Raw genomic sequence first — 23,275 nt, 5'->3', positions numbered from 1 at the left:
GCACGATTTTGACAGAAAATCTCGCGAATTTGTAAGTTGCCCGCGACATTTTTTACACAGACGATAAAATTTGAAGCGGGTTTAAAATGATCGCAACCGGCCACCATACAAATGTGAGATAAAGAAATTTTATAACTGAAATAAATTTCCCTTTAAATAGATGATACAAAATGTAATATGATAAAAAATCGTTGAAAATAAATAACTGGATAGGAATAGTTAAAGTGCAAATTTTATGTACTAACTTAATGGCAGCAGTAAAAATCATAAGATAATAAGGTTGATTATATATGTATACTAATTTCTAAATATTTTTCCAAAGTTACATGTTCATTTGGTCTTGTTTTTTTTTTTTAGATGCTTTAGATAATATTTTCAAACTAACCATTGTGAGTTTTCTAGAAATGCTGTGATAATACCTTCACAAATTGTGAAAAGTTACTCGAGAAAATGTCGAAATTCCCGAAGTCACTATCTTTGAAAAAAGTGATATTTCTAGCCATCAAGCAATATTTAATTATTATTGTATTTAAGTGCAAACAAGCCTGTGTTGTAGACCATCGCCACTACTAATAAAGCTGCTAACAAAAATCACTATTTCCTCTCCGCGTTTAAATATAAATAGAGATAATTTACCTGTGTTGAGGGACCTTCTGTCATCAAAGACCCTTTTTTATCATTTCCTATAAGGGGTCTTTACAGACGGGTTTGACTGTATATCTAAGACCAGCCGTCTAGCTACTTACACTTTATTTCTGCTAAACGGCAAGGGTATTGATGAAATAATTTTTCTTCTGACCTATGCAGACAAAATATTAGAAAAAGAGGATATAACATGAGTGTCTTTTCATATTGAATTTATTAAACGAGTTGATAAAATAATAAAATGCGAGACTGTCGAGGATTTTATCAATTTTGTTCAACGAGTTTGATATATTCAGTGTGGAAAGACACACATGTAATATTCTTTTTATCAAATTTTTCCTGCTGAAACATAAAAAATTCTTCTTTCTATACCTATCATAGACCATGTAAACTCGACCAACGTTTCCTATACTTAAAACGACGTCAACGTCAAAACTGTATTACACTTAGTGTAGAGTATTATCAAATTTATGTAATGGTTTTATTTCACTCCAGCGATAAATATAAATATTAATTTGGTTCACGATCGGGATCAGACGTGCCCATTTTTAGATTTGGTTATCTTATCAGGACAAATTGGTTTGATAAAAGTTGTGCATGGCACGATCTTCTCTATATTTTCGAAACTATTGCCAAACTGCAGACAGACATGAAGTACGCAATTGTTGTCTTCTTTTTAGTGTTTGGTAAGAATAATTGTTTCTTTTCTTAATTTTCGCATTTGTTTAGGTAGTTTTAAACTTTGTTTTAGCATACAGGCATTGTCAGGTACGTTATAAGAATTATATTAAAAACCAATGCTGATAGCACATGACTTATTTTCGGCCATATAGAATGTAAGACAAGCTATTAAAATTGTTATTATAAACCAGTGATTTAGAATTAGTCTATATAATTGAACAATCCCTTAAGCAAGTAGGGTACCACAGACCTTGTGGTAAAGCGTTGTAACAATCAACTGATGCCAGTTACGTAAGTACTATTTAGACCACTGAATAGAAAGTAATGTCATTTAATGTTCAACGATATGGTGCAGACAACTAAATTCTATAAAGGGTGTTAATCTAAAAAAAACTGAGCGAGACAGACTCATGATTTTATACACTTCAGTTTCTTTTAATGGTTTTTATCGTTGTGTGAAATTTCAACAAAAATGATTAGCTAACTTTAGAGTTATTCTTTGGAAAAGAAATGTTATATGTTAGTTTAATAAAGGGAGATAATTAAAAAAGTAAGCTAGATAAATTTATTGTACTTATACAAAGCACTTTTCCTTAATGTCCACAAAATGAAGTTTGAATACATTCCATTCATCATTTTCGGATAACATGTTAATAGTATCTATAGATGAAAATAGATAAAGTGCATGACCTTTGACCCTAATTTCAGACTTTGTTTCTATTTGTCATGTTCTGTTTTAGCTTTTGCATCAATGCTAAATGACTAAAAAATAGTTTCATAATACATTTAGTGTACAATTTTCCAGAAAAAATGCCAGTACATAATCAGCTACACAAAACAATCGCAAAATCAGAATTTCATAGCATGACCTTTTGACCCCTCTAATTTACATAAAACATTGTTATATTTTTTAGAGACAGCTATCAAAGTAACCGGTAAGGTTCAAGCTTTAACAAATATGTTGTCTTCGGGCATTAACATGCCGGCCCTCAAAAAATGATTTCTAGAGCACTTTTGTCACTAAAACCACCTGACTAAATAATACCTGCCACATGTCAGCTTAGTTAAAATGTCAGTTTTTAATTGCGAACTATTGGTTTAGGAAAATACATTCCTTATATTTGAGATGTCAGATAAGTTATACCTGTATTAAATTTGTATGTGCTTATTTCAATCTAAAATGTCATTAAATTATCTGTCCTTGTTTTTGGCATACTTACAGCGTCACGAAACTTTATGTCCCGTCATGCTCAGTATGGACTTAGGCGTAAACATTTGTTTGTTTCTGGTAACATGCTCAAAATGATTAGAGTTGGTTGGTCGGTATTTTTTTTATTAAGTGGGATTTTTCGGAAACTATTTTGTGCCTTTACATCACCAGTAAGTTGATTTCTAACATCACTGACCATGTTTAAAGCATAAAAAGTGCACTTTTGCAAAGTTTTGTTAAAAAGTTGAGAAGAAAATTCTCCAAGGCCATAAAAACATTTAGGGTCGGACCAAAAACTTAGGGTAGGTCGGGATACCGGAAACAAACATTTTTTTACGCCTTATTCTTTAGTTCAGTGTAGGTTCAGGGTCATAAAGCAAATATTTGATCTTCTAGAGGACTACAAGCTCTTCGAAATGTTGATATTTCACCAGTCGTTTTGACGGTTACGGTATTTTCCTTTGTAAAGTTCAGTATTTTAAGGCTATTGTTTCTACATCCATATAGAACAAAATGTCTAAGTTTTCTAAAGGAACATGCTCGGGGTGTTTTTATATATTTCATACTGCAGTAGCTTTCGAAAGTTCCTGTTAGAATTTTGCAGCATATTACTGCTCTGACTAGAGATTCAGACGATTTAATGAATGTCAAAAATGCAATATGCCAATGCTTTGACTTGCTCTGGTAAAGAAGGTAGAAGAATTTCGCAAAAGAAAGAGAAAAGCGCCAATTGCGAATTTGGTAAATCAAACATAATACTGTGAAATCATTTAATTTCGTGGAAATTATTTGATTTCGTGGGCTTTGACAAATGGCTATCAGCTCATGAATTCTGGATTTAAAAGTTTTGTTTTTTCGTCGGGATTTAATATGATGGAATGGCGCAACCTATAAATCCAAGAAAACTAGTCCCTCACAAATAATAAACTAATGGTCACACAGTACAATTTGCTGTAAATACATACATATAAGTTTTCTCATGAACAGTTAAAACAACCATTTCTTCCGTACATTTTGCTAAATTGTTAAATTTGAGGTTGGGGACGGGGATTCTGCTGCATCCATATCTCGTATATTATTTGTTTTAATTCAAAAATGCGATATTAACTTCATCATCCTCTTTTGTCGTTGTTGTATTTTCGTGTTCTTTTCTGTATGACATCGTATTCTGCATGGCGTTTTATTGGAACTAAACGCAAGTGACGTCAGACGTTTTTAATAGCATTTCAGAAGAGACGTTTTAATAAAGTTAGAATGCAAGGCAATTATTTGAAAAGTAAATAAATGAGTCTTGTCTTGAAGAGTTTCATATAATTTCTAGGGCTGGTCGCATCTGAACTATGTAATCGGAATTCCGCCGACTGCGCTCACGAGAAATGCACATCGCCACAAGTACCGACATGTGATGGCTACGTCTGCACATGCGCAGACCCACCCGCAGATAACAGTTGAGCAGTTTTTGTTTTGTTTTATATTTTGTTAAATAGGGAAATTGTTTGTAATAATAGGGTATGATTTTGTAGAAAACGAAATTAAGGAAAACGTTATTCTGTCTTTACTGTCTTACTATTTATCACTCAGGTAATTGTTTATCTTTGGAGCATAAGTTCTGCACCAGAATGTCCTCGAATTCGGTTTAAGGTATGACCCATGTAATAGTGTACCTCCTTTTGAAGAGTATTCATTTCCTACAATAAACCTACTTTGACTTACATTTTTCAGGGGGCATAGGTCCTAGCCCAACTGGGACCAATTTTTTTTCTTTATATTTTTTTTCTAGTAAGTATTTACATTTTTTCAAGACTTATTATTGATTCATTGTACAAAAGTGTTTTTTTTTTATTTGATAAGTGATTTCTTGTTGTTCAAAGTGAATTTACCTCTGAAACAGAAGGGGGCAGAGCTAGACATCTTTAAATACTGAGTTACATGCGGTAAAAGTTCTCTATCTTGCCATTACTCTTTAGATAACATATTGTGGAAGAAATGTAGGTAGGTTTTACTTCTGCCCAAAGGTTATTTTTGAATGAAGTGAGCAAAATTTAAAACAGTCCCACACGACTCGACCTTGTTTTTTCAATGTTGGAGTTAGAATTCTGTCTCATTAAATCCTTTTATTTGAGGCACCCTAGAAAAATAATATTCACAGTTCTATTTTGTGTCCAATAGTTTGACGTTTCTTTCAGTAAAATTAATGGCATAATGAATTCTCTGCAAACGTTTTTGACAGTGGCCATCTCTTTTAAATTTGTCTCTACTTGAGCTTGAGGAAATCACGAATTATGCAAATTTATAAAACGCGACACGATAAAAGTTGTTTAAATTGTGCATACCGTATATTGCTGTAACATTGTTTTGAACATTTGAAATATTCAACATTAGGTAGGTCATACCTTAATTGACAATTTTAATTCAGGTCAATTTAATTCTAAACGAATGGACGATTCACACGCGTATTAAAGCTACTATCAGGAGCATTTTAGATGTTGGTGATTATTTGTTGTTAATCTCCATTTTATCTAAAATAGATGAAAATGTATCTACTAGGGAAAGTTTATCTTCGTTTTGAATAATAAGGAGAACAATTCTATTAGTGCATGTATTGTCGGTTAGCTTTGACTCGAGCCCCGCCGAAGGATATATTATCATACATGTATGTTCAGCTAGTTTAGATGAGTCGATTTGTTTGTTTGTTTTGGATTTAACGCCGTTTTTCAACAGTGTTCAGTTATGTAACGGCGGGCAGTTAACCTAACCAGTGTTCCTGGATTTTGTACCAGTACAAACAAATCGTCACGGAGAACAAACGCCCCGCCCCGCCTGGGAATCGAACTCACGACCCCGCGATCCGTAGGCCAACGCTCTCCCTACTGAGCTAAGCGGGCGGGCTGCAGATGAATTGAAGGATTTATCATGGCTTACATAGATCTACTAAAAACACACAGACAGTTGTATTTAATTTACCTTTTGAATTATGCGTATGTATCATGGAACATTTCATCTATACGCGTATGTATATTAACCGAACATTCTATCTCAGACAGATGTTGCGACAGTGATTTTGTGTTGTCTTTATCCATTTTGTTTCTCCAATAGTATATATATTTAAAAATCAAATTTCTTTTTTTAAAAACTGAACAGTTACCAAAACATAAATTAACTCTTGCTGAGAGACATTGAATTATGAACATACACAATTTAATTCTATTAATTCTAAATTTAGTAAAGTTAGATACATATTATGAGGATTTTTTTTTCATTTTCATAATCGATAGGCAATGGACATCTTTACAACTGATGTACAGATTGAAAAAAAATGCTATAAAATTATAGATATAGCAAGAAACCTACAAGCATCAGTTTAATTCCATCCTGTAAATTCATTATATAGCTTGCTAGTTGCTTTTGGCTTTAGCTTTGCGACCAGTGCAAACCAAGATCAGCCTGCACGGATGTGCACTGTTCATGGTCTGCACTGTTCGCTATTCATCTTTGAATAATAAGTGGTGCTGCCAAAATTGAATAATGGACAAGTTCATTTCAGAAATTTAGCAGGATAAGAGTTAACAGATGCTCGCCCGGTTAGCTCGTTTGGTAGAGCACAATGTATCGGGGGTCACTGTCTTGATCCACAAGATATTGTTCTTCTTAACGATGTTATTATACGTACTCCATTGCTGATTCATGTTGGGGAGCAGTTATGTGCGGAGATATAAGTAACCCGAAAAAATCCTGAAAAGAGTTACTTCATGAATTAACTATTGAAAAATACCTCTAAATCCATATCTAAAAATTAAAATAGTAACCTGTATGACGGACCGTGAGAATGTTATACAGTTTACTTTTCGTCAGTCTTTTTGATGTGCAAACCTGTTCTCCGCAATTTGACATTTCATATATGTGAACCACAAATATATATGAGCCGAGCCATGAGAAAATCAACATAGTGGCTTTGCGACCAGCATGGATCCAGACCATCCTGCGCATCAGCGCAGTCTGGCCAGGATCCATGTTGTTCGCTTTTAAAGGCTATTGCAATTAGAGACAATTGCTAGCGAACAGCATGGATCCTGACCAGACTGCGCGGATGTGCAGGCTGATCTGGATCCATGCTGGTCGCAAAGCCACTACGTTGGTTTTCTCATGGCGCGGCTCATATTTTGGTTATCTAGAAACATTTCACAAAAGTTCACGAGCTAAGTAGTACCTATTTCTGGCTATCAGATAATAATTAAGCCGCGTCATGTGAAAACCAACATAGTGCGTTTGCGGACAGCAAGGATTCAGACTAGTCTGCGCATCCGCGCAGTCTGGTCGGGATCCATGCTGTTCCCTTTCAAACCCTATTGAAGTTAGAAAAACCATAGCGAACAGGATGGATCCATGCTGGTCGCAAACGCACTATGTTGGTTTTCTCATGACGCGGCTCATATTTTAGATGCTTAGATGTCTCCCTTACTTTAAACGTTTTCACAAAATAAATTGTCGAAAATCAAATTGTGGATAAGAATTTGTTTCGCTAAATTTAGTTAACACAATGCAAATGTTCTCTTATAATAATTATGTCGGTCACGTATATTGCACATAAATTTTCAAAGTTTTCCAGACAGTCACTTAGGGAAAACTGGCCCCGACCCTGATAGTCGTGATTTGAAACGAAACAGATTGATTTGCAGGAAAATGAGACATAAAACATGAAATATTGAGGAAGCCAAGAAACGTTTGCTATCATTTAAACATGTAACTTGTAGGGTCCCATCCAGAGAACATGCGTTTTACTAAATGTTGAAATTGACCCGGTTGTTTAAGAAGAGATGTTCTTTAAAGAAATTGTGTTCAAAGGTTGACGGACGGGATAGACGGACGGGACAGACGGACGATGGACATTCAAAGAGCTTAAAATCTCACCACTCAGAGTTTGAAGCCCAAAGTTTAACACAAGTATAAGGTATTGTTTCTGTCATCATTTTTGATTACAACAGGCAAAGATCAGTCAATACTTAACGCTATGTCAAAAAAAGTTAAAAATCTTGTGGAGATACTGCACAACGCAAAATATTGTAATTACAGTTTTCGCTATATTGTCAAAGTTATAACGATTGATTTTGGGATTATCTGTCGACAGAAATCGGACGGTTCGCTTATAATTAATTTTGCGGCGTTATTCATCCTACCGCGAGTTGTTTTAATCTGGACATATATTCGAACAAACAAATATTCATATAACATGATTTTTATAGGTTTATTTTCATTGTTTTTTTTCTATATCGTTTTGTCTAACAAAAATGAATTCATGGTTCTCAGAATCGTGTAATCAAAAATGTTCTCATTATCACATGTATGTTTTTTTTCAACTAGATATATTACTTTACAGGTTGTCACAGCAAAAGTGACTGTGACGGAAAGAATTACTGGGACGGCCACCACTGCAGAGTTGAGGACCGTCATTGTTTTGATTCAAAATGCCGGTGCAGGCACTTTTAAAGGTGATTTATTGCGCCTTGTGCAACATTTTCAAACATTTGTTTTAGTCTTCAGATACATTCTATTTGTCTGAATAATTTGTATATTTGATATATTGATAACCTAACACATAAGCACAGATACTGCATGACTCCCTTTTTATGCTACCATTGCTATAACTATAGTTGTTTGGTTGTAAATAATAGACTTTGGATCATGGCTGATTTTGGTTAATTATGGTGACAGCAGGATCCCAGCATCACACATTACTTTATATACACTAGTTGAAAGGCAACCAACTATTTGTTAAAGCAAGTACCCGTTGTTAAATACTATATATTAATTTAGACTAATCAGAGACAAGTTCTATAAATAGCACCAATCAAAGCTCACTTCTGCCAAGGTAAACATAGGTAGATGACAGAGAGTTCATTCTGTATCCAGCCATTGATGCAGACACATCAAGGATTTAACTAACTATTTGTTCACGTACCTTGACGAGAAAGTTATTGCAAATACAGGGCGGATAAATGAGCCGTGCCATGAGAAAACCAACATAGTGGCTTTGCGACCAGAATGGATACAGACCAGCCTGTGCATCCGAACAGTCTGGTCAGGGTCCATGCTGTTCGCTTTCAAAGCCTATTGCAACTAGAGAAACCATTAGCGAACAGCATGGATCTGGATGCACAGGCTGGTCTGGATCCATGCTGGTCGCAAACCCACTATGTTGGTTTTCTCATGGTTCGGCTCAAATTATTTAAAAGAAGACGTTTGATGTTCATAGACTAAAGAAGAAATGCAGAATTGTAACAATGTTCTGAGCTAAAGGGCCAGTGCATAGGAGTTTAACCTTAACCGGTAGCTGAATGTTATAGTCTATAACAAATGTAGGCTTAGCATCGGAAAGCTGAGGCAGAGACATAATGTTTGGTTATCTACTGAGACAGTAGAGGAGTTTCAACTTATAGACGCGGTTCAGCGTTTTACGACAAAACATCGGAAATTAACCTATATCATAGTCAAATGGTAAATGTAATAACATATAGGCCCTGAGCATCCAGGAGTCAGGACAAACATATTGAGTTGCAGCTTCAATTAAGAGGACATAGGCTGAGCATCTATGCGATATGATTCATATGTTATTGATTTAAAGACATCTTTGACGGGAACTTCAACAAAAACCCCAGTCAGGTATAGTGTCTCTAGTCTATAGGAGTTTGAGCTGATTATCATTAATTGAAAATTGTTAGTTTGAAACATTTAGTGATTTGCCTGATCCCTGAAATTATTTAGCTCTTGATTGATATCGTTTACGAATTATTGGTACATTTAGGCAAGGTAGCCGGAGAAAAAATATATACAAGATACTTGGTCTCACCAGCTTTGCGTTTTAACAAAGGACATTCTACATCGTTTGTCAGCTAGGCTAAGATAGTCATCTTAGCGACTGGACCAATTTCATTGTTCAAGTTAATGAAAGCGTAGGCACATACCTGGGTGTTATAACTCGTATACTGACATTTTGGGGTCTCGTCCGGGATCTTTATCCAAGGTGGTACATAGACTAGTGGTTTTAACGTTTTGTTCGAGTACCAGAAGGTGCTGTGGCTTAGCCTGAGCTACATATAATTGAGTTTTAGAAATAGTTCCAGCTTAAGGTTTCAAGATGGACTGCAATAAATGGGTGGCGATTGAAGAACAAAGGGGCTTTTCAGGTTCTGAACTAAGTGATTATGTGTATAGGAAAAAGAAGAAAAGGTTGTTTGAGTTAGAACAATTGAAAAAGGAAAGAGCGTTGAAGGAGAAAGACTTAACTTTGAAAGAATATGAGCTGGAAGTATCTAAAATAAAAGCTGAGACCGGAGCTTTTTGAGCTAATAAAGGTACTGAGCGACTGAGAAATAAATAGCCAAGGCTACCGAAGTTCGAAGATAATAAAGATGTTATGGATGCAAACCTAGAACGGTTTGAGCGGTTTTCAAAACGCCAGGGATAAAAAGACGAGACATGGTCTTTGTGCCTCATTTAGTTACTGACAGGAAAAGGCCAGGACGTATATACAAGTATGCCTACCGACCAAGCCAGTGACTGTTCGGCTAAAAGAAAGCGTTATCAGTTAACAGAGAAAGGTTTCAGATTGAAGTGTAGGGAACTTAAGCCAGAGCAAGGTGGATCTGTTTTTCAGTTAATGTCAAGGTTAGACAGGTATTTCAGTCGATGGACAGAGATGGCAGAAGTTGACAATACGTTTGAAACGCTGGAAGATCTTATGAACGGTTCATCCAAACTTGTTCCACAGAACTTGCTCTGATCTTGAAGGGAAGAGTTGCAAAGTCGAGAGCTGAGGTTAAACAGTTTGCAGAACAATATATTTTAGCTCATGGTGGCACTATCACTTCTAACCGGAAGAACAGAAGAAATTTGTCAAGCAGCAAAGAGCCACAAGCTTCGATCGAGTTTCAGCCAGTGTCTCAGCCTACAACAAAGAGAAAGGCCAGCTTTTAAAAAGTCCACATGTTTCATAAATAATAAGGAAGGTCATATAGCAAGAGAATGCAGAAACCTATGAGGAGGATAAGCGGTACTGCTTTAGCTAGTCATGGAATACAAGATTCTACACCCAAAGACTGGAAAAAGGAAGGTCAACCACAGAAAGGCAGACAGTCTGATGACAGGAAGGTTTCAGCCTCATGTATAGCTGTAGATTTAGATAACGAATGGATTAAAGACAACATAGAAGATGAACGGCTTATATTACCAGATGAAAAATCAATTCCTGTTATAACAAGCACCTTTACAATTCATTCAACAAAGACTGAAAGGAACTTGGTGTTGAAGAAAGGATATATAGGTGATAAAGAAATACAGGTTTTGAGAAATTCAGGGTGTTAGCAGTTGTTAGGAAATACCTCGTATCAGAGAGTCAAATATTGGATAAGAGATATCTTATGATTTCGATTGATGGACGTACAAGGAGAGTTTCTGCAATAAAGGTACAAGTTGATGCACACTATTTTATAGGTGAAATTTAGGCAATGTTTGTGCCGAACATGATATGCAATTTGATAATCGAAGATATAAAAGCAGTTTCAGATAGACCAGTCAGAAACTGGAAAATTCGAGGTGAAAGTCTTCATTCGGCGAAGATTGTGCTGCAACTGGGACGACGAAAACCCAAATCCCTGAAATTATTTATCTCCTAATTGAAATCATTTACGAATCATTGGTGAACGAATCATTCAGGAAAGGTAGCTAGAGAAAATATCTGTATACGTTTTTACAAAGGGCATTCTACATCGTTTGTCAGCTAGTATAAGACAATTGGACCCATTTCATTGTTCAAGATACTAAACGCGTTGGCACACACCTTGGTCATGTAACGCGTATCCTGACACTATATATAAGAGATTAATCTATGATGTAACATCCTTCATTGAAAGTCTTACTTAAATTGTCAAAAATACTACATATATATATACATTTTCAATGCAGCTTTGGTACGCAAAATCCTTTCAAATTACAGAAGGTTGTTTGTCACCAAGGTGACCGGCTGTCCCTGAAATAATGCCTAGAGGGGCACCTGAGGCATCCCTCCATCGTCAAAATACAGAAAGAAACACGACATAAGACTGCATCTGAAATCATTCGTCCTCCACCTCTGATTCATGTGGGGAAGTTGACACAAGATACTGGAACAGAATCCTGTTAACTGACCGTCGTTACATAACCAAAATACTGATGAAAAGGGCAGTAAATTCAAAATATGTTCAAAATTTTCATACGACGTTGATGTCGAAAACAAAAAAATCACACATTTTAATTAGGACATTGCATTTGTACTATGTACATGTTTGTATATGGAAGAGCAAAATGATACTAATTGGCAAGAGTGAATAAAATACTTTATCATTTAGACATGTGTGTATTTCTTGGATTAGTTTACAGTTTCCCCTTCCAGTTAATATGTGCTTTAGCCATGCTCGTCTGGAAACTTACAGTCTTATAATTTCATTGTCTGAAAAAAACAACATTATACATTCGACATATCAAATACAAATTCCTTTCCTTTCTTTTGCAGGAAACTAGCATCCTATCAACATCAAGGATACTGACATAATTTATATTCTATTGGTTGATTTTCAAATAAATGAATTTGAACTGTATACAGAATATATTTATTTTACTTCTTGCATTTACATCATAGTGTTGTTTCTGACGCCGCAGAGCGGGTAAAATGGGCAAATTCTGGTTTGAAACCATTTAAAGCCATGAAAGATTTTACTCATGAACATCCGAAAATTTGTCATCTAGTATGAAACGCCGGAGCTGTCTTACGTTACATGAATACGAGGTATTTTCTTTGGTTAGAGTAGTATCTTTTTAAAAGATCTTGTTATGTCTTTTTAGTTACCGTGTTATCATGTTGACTTGCAATGCTGTCATGTTTAACGTACGTAGTTTTTTTGTCAGAGTGACATATTATTTTGCTAAACGACCGGTGCATTTTCTCAAAGCAAGATGCTATCATGTCCAGTGAACATACTATCTTGTCAGAGTAACGTACTGTTTTGTTATAAAATGGTACGTCACTCTTGACATGATAAACAAAACAATACGTCACTCTGACAAGATAGCATTTACTTTGAAAAAAATAGGATGGTCGTTTAACAAAAAAGTATATCACTCTAACAAGATAACATGTTCACGGGAAATGATAGCATGCTACTTTGAGAAAATCGGATGGTTGTTTTATAAAAAAAAATACGTCACTGATGGCATAAACTTCTGAGAAAATAGGATGGTCGCTTCACAAAATGGTACGTCATTCTAAGAAGATAGTATGTTCACTGAAAGGGCCTCAATAGTCAAGTGGTTAAGGTCGCTGACTTCGAGACATAACAGGATCATGAAAAGAAACTACTTTAAATAAAGATGGTACCCCGTATTCATCTAATATAAAGCAGCTCTGGCGTTCCATATTCTAGCGCTAACATTACTTTCCCTGTTTCATCAGCTGTCGTAAATTTAAGATTTTGACGTTCCAAAATCTGAAAATTATTTCATTGACAAGTTAAATCAGTATTCCAGTACTTTTTCTTGGTCTTGAAAAATTGAGTTTTATTTGATGAACTGACTTCTGGAATCAGTAACTATTACATACTCAACCAGAAGAACCAGCAGAAAATAATGTAAGCGCTGTCTTGTGATTCCTTACATCTTCAATAAATATTTTTTTAACACGGTAAGATTTAGAACTAACCAACTCCTATATTGTGACGCAATTACTATTTAGAACTAACCCACATCTACATTTTGACAAAGTTACTATTTAGAAATAACCCTCTCCTACATTGTAATGCAATGACTATGTTCCATTAACCCCCTCCTACACTGTGATTTAATTGCCATTTAGAAATAATCCACATCTGTATGTGGCAGTTTCCATTTAGAACTCGCCCACCCCTACATTGTGACGTAATATACATTTAAGATAAAATCACTGATACAGAGTCTTCTACATTGTGCAGTAATCAAAATTTAGAACAGACACTTTCCTATAATGTGACCAAATTACAATTAAGAACTAACCCACCCCTACCTTAAGACGTAATTACCATTTAGGACTTGTATACTACTACATTTTGACGTGATACTTATTTAGAACTGACCCAATCCTACATTCTGATGTATTACTATCTAGAACTTACCCACTCCTTCATTGTGACGTAATCACCATCTCGAACTTACCCACTCCTATATTAAGACATAATTACCATTAAGAACTTACCTACTTCTAAACTCTGATGTAATTATTAGGCCGCACCAAATTGCTTACTTGGTCAACGGATTTCCCAGTTTGCAATATTGACAGCCGAAATGACAGTTAGACTGTGTAAATAAATCTTGGAAAGATCATTTGAAAGTTTCCACAACGTTTTGCTGTGATCCTTCAATTGAAATTATGCACATATATCAGCAGTAACCTGGTAGTTCAGGCGGTATAATTCAATTTGGACTTCACATCCAGTGTTACATCATGAATAATGTACTGCTGAAATAACTGTGATTTTAAGGAATGGTACATTGCTTCTATCAGCTATGTAAAATGAACTCAATTTTCTGGCGGAGAAGGGGTACGCACATGGAACTTTATTAGGACAAAGGAAACCTAAAAAGCTTACAAACTCACAATCCAAGAAAAACATGCATTAAAGGCTTGCTTTTTTATTTTTCAAGTAGAGCTGAAATACAAGAATATTATATAACTGATTATAGATCCTTTTCAGATTTGTTTAATGGGTACCATCAGATCTATTTATCAAAATGAAACTGAAGATGATAATGCATTTATTGTTAAAACTTGCATCATCAAAAGTAAGTCTTTCCTTATCTGCCAAAGTTAAATGTCAAAGAACAATAGAAAGTGCAAAATTTGTCATTGAATTTACAAGTGAACTGGGCCATCTGTGGATGGATTTCCTGGTATCTGGTGAACTTGCATTGGAAGTATATATATATATATATAATGATTTCTGTTATACACTACATGAGAATAACAGCTTTCTTATTCTTATGTTGTGACATAGAATCTAAGGCGAAACCCTTTATGTGGCCAGGGTACTGGCTTGCCTAGGATACAAACGTAGCGAACACATTAGTTCTATACACTAGAAATATGGTCAAATTGCCAGATTTTCTTGTATCCGCCTGTTGTTCCTCCAATTGTACATATTGTAAATATTACAATCATTGTAGCGAGACCCGGTAAACATAAAGATATATTTGAGTCAGGTGTCGAGTGGCTGCCATGTAATTTTGGAACAGTTTGTCATTAAACCTTCAACATTTAAAGGCCTTTGGTTCTTTTATGTATTTTCAAGCCATTCGCTCCTCGGCGGCTCCAAAAATAGGTGAAATCCAAAAACAAATATTTTTTATTCTTATTTCGCTTGCCCGCTCCTATTCTGTTTTGGAAAAATCCGATGACCAAGAAATTAATTTTGTGTGGCTTTATGTAGAACTTATATGTTACACCTACATTATGACGCAATTATCAAAATTATACATTGTCAAGTAATCACCATTTAAAACAAACTCACGCATACATTGTGATGTAGCAACTGATTACCATTAGAAATAAACCACTTCTACATTGTTACGTAATTACCATTTAGAAATAACCATCTTCTACATTGTGACGAATTTACCTTTCAGAACTAACCAACTTCTACATTGTGACATAATCACCATTTAAAACTAACAAGTTCCTACATTGTCACGTCATAACCATATACAACAAAACCAACTTCTACATTGTATCCGTAACCACTATTTAACGTGGCTTGCTACTTTCCTCTCGAATTTCGGCATCATCTCAGATCGTGAAGGTTTTCAGTATACTTGAACGGAAATGCACCCCCTTTCGAATGGTGCATTTATAAAATAAATATCTGATACAGTTTTGACGTCAAAGCGGCCCTTAGCGACAAGAGTAAATTTGCGCCTTTTTAGCGTTAAAAGCTAATTATTTTGAATTTTTTTATCTGATTTTGCCGGTACAACGTTAATTTTATAGTAGGACATTCTCTTTTATCACAGTGTCTATTTTTGAATGGACTTCTATAAATTGAAATGATTATTCAGTGCAACCGACCGCAAAACCTCTTTTGAAGTCGGAAAATTTTGCCTCGTCCGTCAGATGAAATAGGGAAATAAAGCATGTTTTTAAATGGTGATTTTTTCTGTTCATATCTCAACATTTTGTGCAATCTTTATAAACAAAATGATAAAAAGACAAAAAAGAAAAGAAAAAAAAAACAAAAAAAAAAAAAAAAAAAAAAAAACACCACACACAAAAAGCGAAAAAAAACTTACCGTCGTAATTTTACGAGACTTTAACGTTAAAACTGGGGCAAACGCATTTGTCTTACGTTCTTTATGTTCCTCATATGTATACAAGGTACGTACATGTGCATATTAATTGAGATATTATGATTACTCAAGTTGTCCCATTATTTGCATATAAGTATATTCATAGTCGCCACCGGTAACCCATATGGGCAACTCCTCCAGAAGACTAGCTGTTAGTTATTTTAGTGGGAGGATAGTGCGAGATATAGAAGGTACTCCAATTCCAGAAGCTTCCCTGGTTCTTCAGCGTGCCAGTGTAAAGCATCCACACACAGGACTCTTATCCCAATGTTAGTAATTTTAGTTGGAGAAGCGGGGACTCGTACGTAGTCAAAATGTGTTACTACTGGACCACTGTGTCCGCTCTAAGTTGTCCCATACCCTTACTCTACTTATTTAAACGGCAGTAACGGTTCCTAGCTTTACGCCCGACACTATTAACCGCCTCGGTAGCCTAGTGGTAGAGCGTCCGCTTCGAGAGCGGGAGTTTGTGGGTTCGATCCCTGGCCGCGTCATACCAAAGACGTAAAAATGGTTCTAGCAGCTTCCTCGCTTGGCGCTCAGAATTAAGAGGATAGTGCTAGGACTGGTCAGCCCGGTGTCAGTATAATGTGACTGGGTGCCACGTGTCTACGGCGTGATATTCCAGTGAGGCAGCACTATAAAGTTGGGCATTGTGCTCACTGCTACAAGTAGACACCGTCGTTTATATGACTGAAAAAATGTTGAAAAAAAGACGTTAAACCCGAACACACACACACACACACACACACACACACACACACACTATTAATATTCCTTTTCAATTTTCTTTTTTCATTTTGTAAATACAGTAAAACCTGTGGACAAAGACCACTATCCGGAAGAAGCTTAAGCGGTCTTTGTTCACAGGTGCTCTTTATTCTCATGTGTTTCAACTTTAAATGAATAGTGCACTTTTATCCCTATTGGTTTTTATTCACGGGTTGGTGTTTGTTCGGCGGTGGTCTTTAATTAAAATAAGTTTGACTGTAGGCGAAATGCTATAAAAATTCAAACATATCTAGTGTGTTCAGATGTATTTACCAAATCCTTAATTGCGACGTAATTAAGCATTACTGAAATCTATGACAAAGTCCTATATGTCTGCGCACATGTACAGGTTATAAAGACCCAGAATTATACATGACTGGCATGTAAAAATAATTGGGAAATACATGAATCTAGTTGAAAACTGACAGCGGCATGTTAGGCCAAGAAGATGTGTTTAATGTCTGAACATTTAATTGAATTAATGTAGTAGTGTGCACATTACTTGATGTATTTAGATAAGTTTAGACTACACTTTGTTTCCGCAGTGCACGACATTTTTTAATTCCGTTTTTATAACTATACTGTAAAGATATTGACTGATAAGGTTTAGAAAAACCGATTCAGAAAGGGCCTTAATTTTCACCTCACGTGTAATTCACCTGTATTACAAGTTAAAGCATAGCAAAAGTTCCTTCTAGGGCACATCTGTATAAATATATAATGATCATCTTGTAAACTTTTGGTTGCAATGTCTGTTTTATACTGCCAAAAATGTCAAGTAGGTATTTACGCTAGTTATTATTTGACATAAATTGTTAAATCCAACAACAAATTATATCTGTTACCACTTTCAGTTAAGTAAATACGGCAATAAGACATTGACCTGGTCAATCCATTACGATTCGATGCTTGAATTTGTTGCGCATAATTAGAATGTCGCAATGAGGTTTGTTTTCACATATCAACCATGCATTTGAAAGTAACGATCATATTTAGTTGTTTACATGTAAATTTGCTGATATATGTCTATCTGTTCTTCAAGAATGGAGGAAATAAAAGAATCAGTCAACCATCCTCGGGTGTAGTAATATGTAATCCATGGACGCGTTCAGTCAGAGAGTCGACTCAATTATGAAAGAATAGTTTTAACGTCAGAGGTTATTTCTAAGGTCACGGAGTTTGACTGTCCAGCTTGTAATGACAACAGCTTTCGATATCAGTAGTTCAGTCAAGTGTGACTTACCGAACTAAAATGTTCCTTCTCAAGAGAAGGAACAATCAGAATAATTTCAATCACGTTTTTGTGTGTGTTTAGGGTAGAGGAAGGGAAAGAAGGCCGCTTGGCTACGTAGCTCCTTTTCTCATCCCCTCTAATATTGATCTCGACAGTTATCTTCCTTTTTTACAGTACTATATGATCTTTATTATGTCAGTTCTAAGCCAGTTAAATATTTGTTTTTGTTTCTTAGTATATCCTAATCCTTGACTGATGAACTGTATGACCTCGGCTGCGTCAATTAAAAAAATTACTAAGAAATTGCTTGTACAATTGCGACATTATGACTGTATTTACATTTCATGTAGAATATAAATCGAATATATATCAACGTTAACGTGATTGCATTATGTTTTCTGTAGAATATACCGATTAGTATATTCGTTACTAAAATTTCATTCTTCTTTTTAAGTGTAACTGTTTATTCAAACTGTGTTATGTTATAAAACGATAGAGATAAGAATGTAAGTTAAAGTTCTATTTACGTGACTTTTTATCATGTATCTACGTGACATTTAGTTCCATATTAAGGTTTCAGCAAATCACGAAGTCCTTGCACACCTTATCTTTAAGTCTTTAAATTCAAATCAATGCAAGTACACCTTTCACATTTACTTCTTGGTCGCTTGAGCACAAACATGAAGCTCGTTATTGTCTTCGCTTGTCTAGTTGGTAAGTGGACATTTATTCAATATAAACAGACCGTACACATGGAGAATATTTGTTTGTGTCAGTATAAGTTTGAAAATAGCCTTCATGAGTGAACGCCAGATGCAATGTTTTCACCCATGATATAGCCAGGAGTGAAAATGTTAAATACGGTGTTCACGAGTGAAAGATATTTTGACCTTACAGGTAACCGCCTCGGCAAGCCTCGGTTGGATAAACCTTTCTCCAACTCAGTGGATAAACTTAACTTAAGAAAGACAGTAACCTAACATTCTCTATTTATATGACTGAACAAAGACGACGCTAAACCCGAACACACGCAAAATTTTAAGTGTTGCTTGTGTTAGGTTTTACGTATTTATCTGTAAACAAGTTATCTAGATATTTAACCAATTTCACAGCAGTCTCAACTTTATAGATTACCACTCCAACTTTTTTTTTCAAATCTTGCAAGTGGTCCACAATATTACCAAAACAACAATTTCCCTTCATGAAACGTAAACTTAGAACATAATAGTAATAAGCCATGCGAAAACTTTGCTGCCCGAGATTTAGAACTTAATGCCATATCGTATAAAACTTTTGTAAAAGGTGAAAAGGTGACTGAATTCGTCATCTTGAAATAGTTGTAATAATTACTTGTTATTTTTCAGGTGTTGCAGTTGCAGAGCCATGTAATGGTGTTGACACTACCCAGTGTGCTAACGAAGTGTGCGCTGCTGGATTTGTTCCGACATGTGAAAGCGGAGTATGCACGTGCAGTACTCCACCGGATCCGACTGGTAATATTACGGTTTTAATAAGATTTTTCAATTATGATATCTCTCTATGCTTTGAGAACTATTATACACAAACACGCACTACAAAGTTTATGTTATAACACCAGTAAGTATTGCCATTTGCGTCTTTTTATGGCACGTTTGTCCAAGATAATACCGTTACATCAATTCATCACAATAGACTTACATTTAATTCTAACGGAACGGAAGCATATGGCGTGTCTGATCTAAAAAACTGACAACAGAAAGTTAAAAAATAATGTTTTACGACTTAGCTATCATTTTAGATTTTGATTGGGCGGGATAGGGAGTCGAGGTCTGGGGTGAGTTTAAGTAATACTTGCTTTTTTACTTATTTCATTACAGCATGTACAACATTAAGTGACTGTGATCAATACTGGTTTTCTCATCACTGTGGTGGACCCCACAAACAATGTACGGCCGGCCATTGTACATGCTCACATGGTCACGGCGGGCATGGCCGATAAGTATGTATTAATGTTCTATTTCAAATAAACTATATGCTATGGAAACATAACTACTTGTAACAACAATTAACTAAAATAAGTTCTTTTTCATTTAATGGGTTGGATCATACTCAAAGATTTATATGATGGTCACTGCGAATTTTGGCGAATTAAAGACCCACCACAAAATAACTGTATTCTTTTGTATTTCCATGATGGTAATTATACATGATCTACATGAAGAAAAGAATGAGATGTGCAGGTATTTAGTAACAAATTGACAGTGACATATATTAGGCCAAGACAATGTGTGTAATGTCTTGATATTTTATTGAATTACTGTAAAATATGTACAGAAATCAGTGTATGTAGTTAAATTTCAATCACATTTTGTTTCTACAGTGTAAGATAGTTATTCATCTATATTTTTAAAACTATGCTGAAAAGAGATTGACAGAATAAGTTTGCACATGAAGTTGTGAAAACACATTTATTCAGGAAGGGCCTAAATTGTCCTCCTGAAAACTTGTAATATAGCTGTATATTACTTGTATTATAAGAATGATTTTCATGAAGTTTTTGTGGGTGAAAAAGGTAGGCCACTAGGTCGTAGTGAGTCTTTAAATAAATCCGTCATTTGTAGTTTGAGTGATTGCGTTTATCTTATACACAAGTGCATGTGGGAAAACGTCATATGTTTTGAAGACCAACTATGACCTAGTGAACTACATTTTTTCCACATGATCTTTATGAAAATCATTCTTATAATACAGTTTCCATACAGTTTCACTACGAAATTACATGTGGATGTGTTTTAACAGATTCATTGCTAGTTTTTTTTTAGTTTTTTTTCCTTATTCAGACATTTTTCAGTATATCTTAGTTTCAAAACACAGCTGAATACATGCATTACAATCAAATATGGTTTCAAGTTAATACATTAGTTCAGTAAATCGTTTAGAATCTTGCCTTGGAAATTTCTTTGATTTTTCTACCACTCGCTTCAGGTACGTTGATATATAACTTCATACCTAAATGGGTTGTAGCATACGGTAGCACAGAGGTGACATAGGTGTTTTTATACTAAGACGCGCGCACGTAATAACTAATACGTGCGCACGTATTAGAAGAAAAAACATCAGCGCAAGTGTTAATAGAAAAAACATCTGCAAACAAATAATTAATTAGTTTTTAAAACAAACATTACTACACGTATTGGTATAAAAATCGTCGGCGTACATATTAGTAGTAAAAACATCTCCGCACTTATTACGTGCACACGTAATAGATAATAGACGTATTAGTTAAAAAAAAACTGAACAAGTATAATAGCTATTACGTGCGCACGTATTATTTTAAAACATCTGCGTACGTATTGGTACAAAAACATCATTGCACATTTAAGTTAAAAAAACATCTGCGCATGTATTGGTATAAAAAGCATCTGCTCACGTATAACTTATTACGTGCGCACGTATTACTTCATACGTGCGAAGATGTTTTTATACTAGTACGTGCGCACGTACTGTTATGTGCGCTGATGGTTTTTATACTAATACGTACGCACGTATTACTTGTTAGATCTACGTGCGCACGTATTAGTATAAAAACATCTATGTCACTTCTGTGCCACCGTAGTAACAGGTACTTATTAGAATTTGTCAGTTACTTTAAAACATTTTATTTGAAAAGAAAGAAAAGATTTTATAGTAAATATTAGCCATTTGAATCTATCTTGAGCAATAAAATATCTTAATTGCATTTTTACTTCATTTTATGCTGTATCCATTTGACAGACGTATGGAATTTAAGAATATCTCATAACAGTAGTTAGCAAAACAACAACAAACATTTGTAAAACAAGTAAAGTTCATTACTCAAGACATTTATGCAGTGGTTTTCTGATGGTCGTTTTTCCCGTAAAATTGAAATTATCAAAGATATCTTCAAAATGCAAACAATCTGCTAAAGTCAGAGACCTCTGTAATGACGTATAATTTATAAATTTCTTAAAAAAAAGCGATTGTCATATAGAGCTATCAAGAAAACACTAAAATGAAGGGGAACATGTTTAAGGTTATTTTGTGCAAGGTTGTATTTTAAATCTACATCATAAATGAATGGAACACTTTATAAGGATGCCCCATTTGTTTCACATAGTTCTACTATTGCGACATTAGAATACACTGTTCTGTTTTTCAGGAAATGCAATGGGATACAACTGTCTACGAAATCATTCAATGAAAATACCTTTTCGTTTAAACATCTTTGTCTTACTGTGTATTTAATAAAACAAAGCCAGCATATAGTTCTTACATGCATTGTTTTCTATGTAAAGGTGCTTCGCATGCATCCGAAATCTTCAACGGAACTTCACTCTGTTTTATATACCGAATCTGCATGATGGAGAGCCCCATTTCTCGACTCGTATTTGCACGCACTCCACCCTCTCAAAGTTTCAAGTAAAGTCAAGGCCCGTATCTGATATAAAATAAAAAAAATGTGGGAAACAACAGATCGCCAAACACGACAAAAACGAAAATGTTGCAGGCTCGGTTTGGTCGAGCCTGTTCGTGGACGGTAGTGGAAATGCAAGATACCGTCCTCGCCCTCTAACCCCGGGTGAGCAGAACTCAACTGTTACACATGTTATAAGTAGCAGAATATAATTTAGGCATCCGCAGATGTATTCATACGACCTTCAATGATGCACAGAGTACAATTCCATGAAAAGCGGCGTATGGTCCCCAGATAAAATTATAATGGTTTTGCCCTATAAGAGAAAACAATGGGCAGAACTAAAGAACCTGGAATTTAGAGATGGGGTCTGTGGTTATAGAGACTGCATATCACAGAAACTGCCGAAAGACAAACTTAACAAGAGGGTCATGATGACCCTATATCGCTCGCCTGTTAAACTTGTACTTGGAATCGTCAAGATAAACATTCTGACCAAGTATCATGAAGACAGGGTCATAAATGTGGCCTCTACTGTGGTAGCAAGCTGTTCGTTTGATTTGAGTGATGACCTAGTTTTTGACCCCACATGACCCAGTTTCGGAATTGGCAAAGAGTAATCAAGATAACATTCTGACAAAGTTTCATGAATATAGGGTCAAAGATATGGCCTCTAGAGTGTAAACAAGTATTTCCTTTGATTTAAGTGCGTGACCTAGTTTTTGACCCAACATGACCAAGTTTCAAACTTGGCCTAGATTTCATCAACATGAACATTCTGACCAAGTTTCATGAAGAAAGGATCATAAATGTGGCCTCAAGATTGTTAACAATGTTTTACTATTCATTTATCGGGTGACCTAGTTTTGACCCCATATAAACCAGTTTCTAACTTGCCCTAGGAATCATCAAGATAAACATT

The 23,275-nt window shown here is 35.3% G+C and overlaps 1 protein-coding gene and 1 long non-coding RNA gene across 2 annotated transcripts; both read left to right on the top strand.

Moving 5' to 3' along the window:
* Window positions 1-1,175: 1,175 nt before the first annotated feature.
* Window positions 1,176-12,165, top strand: LOC123535556 (uncharacterized). The gene is made up of 4 exons (XR_006683230.2): window positions 1,176-1,331; window positions 3,858-3,983; window positions 7,911-8,022; window positions 12,081-12,165. It is a non-coding gene; the product is annotated as an uncharacterized LOC123535556 (long non-coding RNA).
* A 6,331-nt stretch (window positions 12,166-18,496) lies between these two features.
* On the top strand, window positions 18,497-22,211 carry LOC123537155 (serine protease inhibitor Cvsi-1-like). Its single transcript, XM_045320732.2, has 4 exons — window positions 18,497-18,653; window positions 19,304-19,432; window positions 19,796-19,917; window positions 22,099-22,211. The coding sequence occupies exons 1-3, from the start codon at window positions 18,572-18,574 to the stop codon at window positions 19,915-19,917; spliced, it is 333 nt and encodes a 110-aa protein (XP_045176667.2). The 5' UTR covers window positions 18,497-18,571; the 3' UTR covers window positions 22,099-22,211.
* Window positions 22,212-23,275: the final 1,064 nt, after the last annotated feature.

This window comes from Mercenaria mercenaria, chromosome 17, assembly GCF_021730395.1.
Source record: "Mercenaria mercenaria strain notata chromosome 17, MADL_Memer_1, whole genome shotgun sequence".
In the NCBI taxonomy this organism is placed as follows: Eukaryota; Metazoa; Mollusca; class Bivalvia; order Venerida; family Veneridae; genus Mercenaria; species Mercenaria mercenaria.
Note: the sequence above shows the minus strand (reverse complement) of the source record. Positions and strands in the feature narration are given on the sequence as shown.